Source organism: Solanum tuberosum, unplaced genomic scaffold, assembly GCF_000226075.1.
Source record: "Solanum tuberosum cultivar DM 1-3 516 R44 unplaced genomic scaffold, SolTub_3.0 scf00273, whole genome shotgun sequence".
Taxonomy (NCBI): domain Eukaryota; kingdom Viridiplantae; phylum Streptophyta; class Magnoliopsida; order Solanales; family Solanaceae; genus Solanum; species Solanum tuberosum.
The window spans coordinates 114,403-125,464 of NW_006239195.1; the positions used below are offsets into that span (position 1 = coordinate 114,403).

The 11,062-nt window shown below is 36.2% G+C and overlaps 1 protein-coding gene across 1 annotated transcript; it reads left to right on the top strand.

Moving 5' to 3' along the window:
* The first annotated feature begins 3,204 nt into the window (after nucleotides 1-3,204).
* On the top strand, nucleotides 3,205-10,471 carry LOC102589378 (disease resistance protein At4g27190-like). Its single transcript, XM_006358335.2, has 3 exons — nucleotides 3,205-3,816; nucleotides 7,393-9,839; nucleotides 10,179-10,471. Exons 1-2 carry the CDS (start codon nucleotides 3,286-3,288, stop codon nucleotides 9,793-9,795), a joined length of 2,934 nt encoding a protein of 977 aa, XP_006358397.1. The 5' UTR covers nucleotides 3,205-3,285; the 3' UTR covers nucleotides 9,796-9,839; nucleotides 10,179-10,471.
* The last annotated feature ends 591 nt before the right edge of the window (nucleotides 10,472-11,062 follow it).

The following is an 11,062-nucleotide window of genomic DNA, read 5'->3' on the forward strand; positions in this document are numbered from 1 at the left end:
CTTAACTTCTAGACTTGACTTCTAACTTCACTTGACTTTGATCCTAACTCGCCTTGAATTGGATTATGGATTCAAGGTGTATGATAACACGTTTATGGATGAGTTTGGGCTGTTAAGATGTATTTTAAAGTATTGGAAACAACTATAAAACATAGGTACTTTACCAAGGAACATGTATGAAAAAGTGGGGAATGAAGGTAACGGGAAGGATTGGCGTCCTTGGCGCTCTAAGAGGTGCGGGGCGCCAACCCTCAAACTTCAGAAGGACTGATGGGCGTTCTGCCAGGTGCTCTGCCCCAAGGGGAAAGTTCAATGTTCCTTTTTGGGGTGCGCTGGCTGGCGCGACAGCCCAACCCTTTTCCCCCAAAAATCCGACTTTTCCCCTTGTTTCTTTCCAACTCTAAACCCTCTCAACCTCAAAGGTTCCAGCAGCAAAATCACAACCAAATCATGCCCAAATCAACAAGGAACTTCAACACCACAATCAACAACACAACCAATCTTTTCTTGAAAATAAAATAAATTTGGGGTGTGGGGGAAAGGAGCAACCCCAACACTAAGGATCATAAAATCCCTCAACATACAAGAGATTCAACTCAAAAACACAACCAAATCATGTCCCAAATCAACACAACTCAAAAACCAACCGGAAACGTGTCCCAAATCACAAGAACTTCAACACAATCACAACCAACAACTTCATCAAATACAACTAACAACTTCAACAAACATAATCAATCTTTCTTTCTTTTTTCGAAATTAAACAAGTTTGGCGTGTGGGGGAAAGAACCAACCAACACTATGAACTCACATACCTAGTAGGGATCACCCCCGACGATATCCACGATGATCTCCTTGATTGCTCTTCTCTTTCTCCTCTTCCTTCTCTTCTTTCTCTCTTCTCTCCCAAGCCCTAGCTCTTTACTCTTTAAAAAATGAGACAAACTGATCTAAAATCAGTCAAACACTTTAATATATCCAAAACAATTGATTAGGAAAAAGACCAAAATACCCTTAAAATTTCCGGACGGAAATCCCTGCCAACTGCCCAACTTCCAAAGGGCATAACTCACTCATACAAACTCGGAATTGAGCAAACTCAGTGGCGTTGGAAAGGTTATTCCAAGGGCTTTCCAAAAAATATTGGAACTACACCTAAATCATCCTGAGCCAGGAGTTATGACTGCTCAAAGTTGGCCAGAAACTCACTTTTTCCCACACAACCAAATTTTCCAGATTCTGAATTTTTTCCAAAAAATGACTATTTCCGATTTCCAGCTTCTCTATAGTTATTTCAAATTGTCGGATGTTACAGATAGAGGGGTGGACACATTATTCACCGAGTTTCAGACCGTGCACCGTTGCACTCGAGGATTTCTCGGTTATAGAAAAAACCTTTTTCAGTTTTTGTGAATGCTAAAGTCCTTATAATTGTTCGAGCCCATCCATACATAAAGTGTGTATTTTAGTGGAGAAGGGTAGAGGGATAGCCCATTAGAACAAGAAAAAGCAAAAGTTTAGGTCTGTTGAGAATATGAATCGAAGACTGTGCAGTTCAGTGGCCGAGCTAGGATTCTCACTAAGAGGGTTCAAAATATGAAAGAGTAAACACACAAAGAAGCCAAAGAGAGTTCAATATTTACTACATATATTACAAAAAAATAATTTTAACCATATATAAATAATGTAGATTTCCGCCGAAGGTTTCGTATGAAATGGACCAAACAGATTCTTCAAGTGCTACTTCAGTAGACCAAGCTCCAATATACAAAGTTGAATTACCATATTACCCCTATGCTAATTAAAAAATTGAAATTTAAAACACCATTTTGTCTATCAAATATTGAACGTTCATTTTGCCTTTCAAGCTTTCATTATTTCTAAAACATTTGTGTGCAATATATATATACATTCTACAAAGAATTTAAACAATCTTAAAACAAATTTCAAAGAATTAAGAAAACATAGTAAATGAGAAGAAAAAAAAAGTAATAGTCATTTAGATGGCAATAAATATGAAATCTGTTCATATGGGCTCTTAATAATGCTTCAAATAAGACCTTTGGCTTTCTTTAAAAAAAAAATAAAATTAATCCTTCATAAACTATTACTGCATTAACTAAACTTACGTTAGCGAACCTCTAAGTCTTTAATCTGGAGAATTCAAAAGGTCAATAAGTAATTAAAATTCAAAAAAGAAATACCAACCAAAAAATAGTATAAAAAGGGAGAAAGGATTTACATCTGAATATGTTTTAGCAATTTTTCTGTAATATAATCATTTTGGTTTTCTTCTTTGTTATGCAGGAAAAAAAAAACAATAAGGGAAGCATGCACAGCTGTTAGAAGTTCGAATAAGAATTGCGCGTGATAAGTTTCCTTGTTAGAGAGAAACACATTCACACAATATTGATTGATTTGAAGGTATACAATGTTTAGGTGGAACTATCGATGAAATTATATGTCTTTTACTATATTAGCAAATAGTATCTTTATTTTTACAAATTCAAATGTTCTCCTTGTACTTTTAGTTTCTTTATTTTTTGTAAGTCAAAACTACCCGTCATTACCAAATCAAAAAACATTATATATATATATATATATATATATATATATCAAACAGAGTGTTTCTACTTTAGTTATATAAAGAGTATATTGATGTCTCTTTCATTCTCTTCTTAATTAGAAGGTATATGTTATTTTTCGGAGAAGTGTCTAAAGCTTCAGTAGAAAGATTTGCAAGGTTATGTTGGAAATATCAAGATCATGGCCATATATATATATATATATATATATAAATGCATGATCTATTCGAAATAACACAATTGTGTCTATCATTTTATTATTATATTTAGAAAAATACACTTGTCTTTTAGGCAAATGGTTAAGAAAATGCAATAGAGAACAATGATCTATTTGGAAGAGTTAAGAAATAAAATTATGGTAATTTTAAAAAGCTGTAGTCATTAACATGGAATACTCGTGCTTTAGAAACTAGTTTTATAAAATGTGAGAAGTCATTGTACTCTTGTCTCAAGAATAAAGTATGGAATAAAGTTTTATAACATGGACCAAACATATGTTTTGCTTTGTTGATTAAAGTATTTGTATTTTCCTTCAATTTTACTTATTCTATTTGCCTTCTTTTATACTTTTTCTTTTTACCTTCTCTCAAAATTCTGCTATAAATAATGTAGACATAGTCAGTTTAATTGATAGCAATTATATCATTAGCATTCTGATCAGAAACAATATTCCTTTTTTCTTTATCTCAAGAATTGTTCAATGGAAATACTTGTTAATGTTGTAGGTGGCTTTGTTGTTGAGGTGGGAAAGTTTGTATCCAAATGCATCTATCCTAAGATTGAAAACATTGTCCGTTTTTCGTCAAAAGTTGAAAATTTAAGGGAGGAAATGGAAAAGATAACAAAGTTTAGAGATGATATCAAAGGAAAGGTGGAAGGAGCTGAGGGAGAAGGCTATAAACCAAAACCAGATGTTGTCAAGTGGATCGAAGATGTTCACGAGCTAGAGAATGAATGGGAAACTATGCAAGAAAGCATTGCAAGGGCGAAGAAGCTTGCGTATAAATGTTGTCCAAAATGCAGCCTTCGCTCAGAAGTCTCCACTCAAGCACGGAACATCCGAGATCAACTTTGCAGGCTTATAGAGACTGGAGAAAAATTTGGATCAAATTTGGTGGTAGAAAATTTCAGGATGAAAAAAGTTGAGTTCATTCCGGGACCATCACTAAAAGGCCAGTCAATAGCAAAAAGGAATCTCAACAAAATCCTACGATTATTAGAAGATGATAAGGTAATGTTGGATGTAATCCAATATTTAATTCTAAATCTTTTATGATTTGATAGTTGCTAATTTCATTAATTCGAGTCTGATTAGATTTTATAGACAAAAGTGTAAAAACTCAATAAAGAGAGAAACTTCAATCATATTTCATACAATCAATGACTTACAGACACAGAGAAAAGGATTACTACTTCTATGAATGAACTTCTGTACATATATAGAAAATGAAGACTTTCACTAACCGACTCACTGACACATCTAACAGAATCACATGCATTTAATTTAACTAAAACATTTGCTTATCAGCTGACAGCTGTATCTGGAACTAACTTTTCAACATCCTCCCTCAAGCTAGGAGTGTGGAAGATGTTCTTCATTCCTAGCTTGGTTAGCAGATATGAGTGTTGTGCTTGAGTAAGTCCTTTAGTGAATAAATCTGCAGGCTGTTCTGTTGTCTTCAAATACAAAGGCTGAACCATTCCTAATTGAACCTTTTCTCTAATAAAGTGGCAATCGATGTGTCTTCAAATACAAAGGCTGAACCATTCCTAAATTGAACCTTTTTCTCTAATAAAGTGGCAATCGATGTCTATATGTTTGGTTCGTTCATGAAAAACTGGGTTAGCAGCAATTTGTATTGCAGATTTGCTATCACTGCATACAGGAACAGGTAACTTCAGTTGTTCCCCTAACTCCTTAAAGGGGCCAACCAACCACACAATTTCTGCAACTGTTGATGCTAAACTTCTGTACTCAGATTCAGCTGAGCTTCGTGAAATAGTGTCCTGCTTTTTTGACTTCCATGAAATCAATGAACTTCCATATGTAACCATATAACCTGTTATGGACTTCCTATTATTTGGACATGCTGCCCAGTCTGCATCACAATATGCAGTTAACTGATTGCTGGCACTGGCTGTCATGAATATTCCCAATCCTGGGGACTGTTTGACATATTTGACCACCCTTATTGCTGCCTCCATATGGGATGTTTTAGGACTATGCATGAATTGGCTTAAAAGCTGCATTGCAAATGCAATATCCGGTCTTGTTATTGTCAAATAGAGCAACCTCCCGACCACCCTTTGATACACATTCGGATCATCCAACAGCTTGTCACTTCCATCAGCAGTGGGAAAGTGAAGATCAAACTCTTTTGTAGTAAGTTTCTGATTTATCTCAATAGGAGATCCAACAGGCTTGGAACTAGATAATCCCATGTCTGAAATCAACTCAAGGCAGTACTTTCTCTGATGCATAAGGATCCCTGTGTCATTCCTGGCAAATCCGATTCCTAAAAAATATCTTAAATCTCCTAAATCTTTGATCTTAAAATTATCCTTGAGGATTTTCTTTGTGTCCAAGATCAGGTTGCAGTCATTCCCTGTGATTAACAAATCATCAACATAGATCAAAACCATCACCAAAACTTCCTTTCTGACTCTTTGTGAACAAAAGAGTGATCATAAACTGCTTTGTTGAAAAACCAGAATCAACCAGGGCTGTTGTCAGTTTAATGTTCCATTGCCTGCTTGCTTGCTTGAGGCCAATAAAGTGACTTGATGAGCTTACACACTACCCCCTTTTCACCTTTATGGACAAAACCCAAAGGTAGTTCCATGTACACGTCTTCATTTTAATCTCCTTGAAGGAATGCATTAAAAACATCCATCTGGTGGATAGTCCAGTGATGTGCAGCAGCTAATGCTATGACTGCTCTAATAGTCCCCATTTTTACAACTGGAGAGAAAGTTACTTGATAGTCCAGCCCTTCCTTTTGGTTATAGCCCTTGGCTACCAACCTGGCCTTGAACCTATCAACCTCCCCTTCAGCTTTATACTTTACCTTGTACCAATGGCGGATCCAGGATCTTAGACTCGTGGGTGCTCACTTCTCTTATTATAAAGTTAATATAAATCACATAGTATAATTGTATAAATGTACAACAATTTAAATATTATAGTTAAAAACTTTTCATTTCTTAGAAAAACTAAATTACCTTGAGGGATTTTTAAACAACCAAAAATTTTCAAGAAAACAGTGATTTATACAAAAAAAAATTAAATCACAAGAAATTACACAAAATATAAGAGAAAATTTAGAACTAAAGGTAAAATAAATAAAGTATAAATGGAGAAGAAGGAAATTGAAACAAAATTAAAAGGAAAGGTCTTTATTTATAAGAATTGTATGGGAGAAAAAGAAGGAAATATTTAACTATGAAGTAGAAAAACATAAATAATTTGAGTAATAAAAATATTTATAGGAATTGGGTTTCGAACCCTCGCCATCCTTAAAAGTGATGGCTTTAAGTTGCTTGCTGAACCAACGCGCCCATAAAGCTTTTTGATCAGTGGGTGCTGATGTATTTATATATCTATTTTACAAAAAGTTTCTATTTAAATATACGAGTTTACGTCAGGGTTAATGGGTGCTTGAGCACCCAAAAGGTTACATGTGGGTCCGCCCCTGCCTTGTACACCCATTTGCATCCTATTGCCCTCTTATCCTTAGGCAGTTGAGTGATCTTCCATGTTTGGTTTTCTTCCAATGCCTGTATCTCATTCTTCATAGCCTCTACCTATCTAGGATCTAGAATGGCTTCTTGCTATGTAGTAGGTTCCCTTTCTTGAGAAAACTTATTGACAAAACTTTTATACGTAGGTGAGATGCTCTGGTAGTCCACAACATCTGAAATAGAATAGGAACAACTGCCAGCACTTGTATTCTTCTTTGTCAAAACATAATCTGTATGCCAAATTGGAGGTTTAGCTGATCTATTTGACCTTCTGGTAACAACTGTAGGAGTCTGCACTGATAATTCAGAGTCCTGAGAAGTAACAGGAGCAGCATTGTCTGATAGTTGAGTATCATTAGGATCCCTGTGAGAATGACCACTAGATGATGCAGATATTGTTGTGTCCTCTGTTACAATAATAGGTGTTGCACTTTTGATGACAACACATGGTGTGAGCTCACTGTCTGCTACATGTGAATATGATATTGAGGGTACATGATCTGCATCTTCTCTAAATCCTAGAGACTGAAATGGAAACTCAGTGTCATGGAAAATCACATCTCAGCTAACAGAAACAACCTTAGATTCAACATCTAATATCCTTTTTGACTAGTGGCATAGCCAAGAAATACTGCTTTCTTAGCCTTTGGTGCAAACTTGTCATCTCTTCTCAGGTCTGTGGCAAATGCAAGACAACCTATCACTCTGATGTGAGCCAGAGAAGGTTGCCTTTTGTACAGTACCTCATAAGGCCTTTTCGTTTGGGTTCCACCATTTTCTAGCATCAACCAAACTAACTAGCTTGCTTAGGTGATGGTAGTAAAGCCAAATTTCGGTGTCTATTTTCATTTGCTTACAAACATCCAAAGAACTAGACTCAAGAAGTTATAATTACCTTGCTTCTTGCGGGATCTTTAGGTAGGGGCAAACCTGCATCATCCAAAGAAAGATATTTTAAACATTTTCACTTAAAGTGTTCCCACTTTAAGCATAGTATGATATATATGACCATTGTTGCATCTTTCACTTGTAAGTAAATTATATTTTGGTATTTGAATCTTTTTAGGTATGCATCATCGGTGTGTGGGGTACCGGAGGAGTTGGGAAAACAACTTTGGTGAAGAATCTAAACAATGAGCTCCTAAAGATTGATGTGTCAAATTTTAAACTGTCTTTTGGTGTTGTGATATGGGTTTCAGTACCCAAGCCACCGATAGACATAAGAAAGGTTCAAGCACAAATTTCCAGCAGATTAAACCTAAAGGTAGATAACGAGGGAAGTGTAATAAGCATTGCCAGCAAAATCTACCAAAGGCTAAAGCAAGAAAAGAGTTTCCTCCTCATACTGGATGATGTTTGGGAAGCTATAGATTTGGCTCATCTTGGTGTGCCCCAACCTGAAGATCCCGCAAGAAGCAAGATAATTGTAACCTCTCGTTTTTTGAATGTTTGTAGGCAAATGAATACGAGAGCAGACACCGAACTGAATATTTCCACATTGGAGGAGGATGAGTCTTGGCAACTGTTTGTCAAAAATGCGGGAGATGTTGCCAATCTGGAGCATATTCAGCCACTGGCAAAGGAAATCGCAAGAGAGTGTGGTGGTTTACCTTTGGCAATCACTGTTATTGGAACATCTATGAGAGGCAAGACAAGGGTCGAGCTCTGGGAAGATGCTTTGAAATCACTTAGAATGTCTGAACCTCATAACAAAGATGTAGAAAAAAAGGTCTACATGGTCATCAAGTCAAGTTTTGATTCTTTAGAATCTCAGGATATTGAATTATCCTCAGAGCAAAGAAGCAAACATGGGAACAAGAAGAGAGGCGACATCAAAAGTTGTTTCTTGTATTGCTCCTTATATCCGGTGGATATTCCAACAAATGATCTAATAAATTGCTGGTGGGCAGAGGGGATCCTGGGTGAACATGACACATATGAAGAAGCCTACAACAGGGGAATCACAACGATTAGGAGTCTTGTAGATGCCTGCTTGCTAGAAACACATGAGATGGATTTTGTGAAGATGCACGATGTGGTTCGTGATGTTGCTAAATGGATAGCTAATACCTTTGGGGATGACCACACTTCTGTTTTTCAAGCTGGAATTGGGTTGACTGAGATATCACATATTAAAGTATCAGCTTCTGTCAAGAGAATATCTTTCGTAAGCAACAAAATTCAATGTCTACCTGATTGCTTCACGGAATGCCCAGAGACAACATCTTTACTTTTGCAAGACAATGAACCCCTTGTGAAAATTCCCCATGAATTTTTTTTGTCATTTCCAGCTCTAAGAGTTGTGAATCTGAGTGCAACTGGTATTAGAGCACTGCCTTGTTCCATCAATAGTTTATGTCAACTACGTGCTCTAATACTACAAAATTGCAATGGGTTGAAAGAGTTACCACCTATTGGTAATCTTTGCAATTTGCAATTGCTTGATTGTGATAATACAAGGTTACGTTGTCTGCCGCAAGGAATGGACAAGTTGACAGATCTGAGGTTATTAAATATGCCTGAATCAGATTTGGAGAGCAGCATCGGCCAAGGATTTTTCCTAAAATTGTCTAGCACTGAAATAATAAATATGATGGGTAGCTGTCTTGGATCAACTTCTTTTGATGAGATATCGTCTCTACACAATCTGACATCTCTTTTTATTAGATTAGATAGCTCATCAATTTTCAATAGAGACCACACCTGGATGACTAGATTGAAACGGTTTCGTATTGAAGTTGGGAAAACTTCAATTTATATACCATTCAACAAGTCAAGAAGGGAGATAATTGTCTCCAAGTGTGAAATTTTCAGTAGCAGAGAGGTCTCAGGCATGTTGCAGTTTGCTTCACATTTGTACTTGGAAGAATTCATGGGTCTCAGGAAGTTGTTTGCTTACAATAGCTTTGACGGATTAAAATCACTACACATCGAGAGTTGTTCATGTGATTTCGGATCAACGGAAGAAGGAAGTGGACATCAGATTGACCCTTTGCCAAACCTGGAACATCTCTGCCTTGTTTATGTAGATAATTTAAAGAGTGTTTCTGATTTCGGTCATCTAAGATTTTCTAAATTACGCCAACTGGATATTAACATTTGTGACAGTTTAACATGTCTGTTCAATGTTGGTGGAGGTTTTTCTGTACCTTTGGAAGAAATTACAATTAGCTATTGTGAAGAGCTGGTAGAGTTGTTTGTGCAATGCAGCGCAAGTCGAATTCCAAGAGTCCGGAAGTTGGTGTTGAGATACTTACCAAAATTAGGAACGCTGGGGGAGCCGTGGGAACACCTGGAGGAACTTAAGGTGATATCTTGCCATGAAATAAGGAAGTTGCCTCTCTCTATTCAAACCTCCAACAACATCAAAGTGATAAGAGGAACACCAGAATGGTGGAGCCAATTGGACTGGGACGACGACAACTTCAAGTCAAATTTAGAGCATTGTTTCACAGAATCCTACTGGTAGAAGGATCAAAGTTGACGTTACTTCCCCCGCATTTCAGGAATCAGGTGATATTTTCTTGTCTTTCTTTATTTTCTTCTTCTGTTCAAAAGGCTTTATAATGTTGATGGTTAGGTTATTTCACCTAAATAGATTTAATGTTTTGGATTAAATGCTCAAATTGTTTTACAAGAAAGATGAACACATATGGTGTATTCGGTATAATGTCTCCAAGTTATAAATCGTTTTTATGTATTATGCCTACCCAAAAATATGTCATTAATGGAAAACATATTCGGTTAGACCTAACACACCCTCAGAACCAAATTAAATATTGTTAATAACACTAGCTTAAGTGGTGTATCATTCAAATGTTAACAAGCTCGACTTTTTGTTGCTTCATTCAGGGGACTAAAGAAAGCAGAGGAAGGAATTTCCTGCACCTGAGAGACACAGAGTTTACGAGTTTGTTGTGATGTATTTCCTATCAGATGTCTTAAGTTTTTTCTGTCAATAACTGTTTACTGTTCATTGTTTGTACTATTTGTGCTTTCTGGTTCCGATATTTTGATTGCTTGACTTTACAATGAATAATTTCTTGTTTCAGTTCTGTTGTGTGATCAACTTGTTTAGTTGTAACAAGCTGGTATTGCTTCTGATATTGTACACTAAAAATTTAGCGCATGCTCTTGATTTTCTATGTCTTTGTTCACATGATAGCACATATAATATTATTAGAACTTCAGATTGCGTTTGATGAAATTTTTGAATATTAAAGATTAATAACAACGTCAACATGTTGGTTAAAACAGTAGCATAAAGGTAAAAGTTGAGATAACAATTGTGAAGAAAAACGACTTTCGTCCAAAAGTGTGAGACTGTGAGGAGTCATCATACGAAAAAATTGATATGAAAGTATCCTCCCCTAAGAAAAACAACAAACACATCCCCACGCACCCAAGATTGAACTAGGGGATCAACATTGGAAAAGCAAAAACTGGTGCAATTTTGACTCTTAAGAAAATTGATATTGAGTTTATATAACTCAACCTCAAGCTCAAAGGCTAGTTCATCGAGTGAGTAATACCCAAGACCATATAAGGAAACAACCAATTTCCCCAACCAATGTGCGACATTTAACAAAAATGAAATGCCATAGGAAAGCTAGCACATAATTTGAAATAAAAGTATTTATTGCAACCGAATCTAGATGACATTTTTCTAGTGGTAGGTTAAGCCAAATTCCCTTCTTCCTCTGCATTAGGAGTCATCAAAAGACCATTTTCATACT

Bases quoted from the DNA above. Each gene is read 5' to 3' on its own strand.
- LOC102589378 (XM_006358335.2), top strand. From the start codon at position 3,286: ATGGAAATACTTGTTAATGTTGTAGGTGGCTTTGTTGTTGAGGTGGGA. The intron at 3,817-7,392 runs GTAATGTTGGAT...GAATCTTTTTAG, and splicing joins GATTATTAGAAGATGATAAG to GTATGCATCATCGGTGTGTG.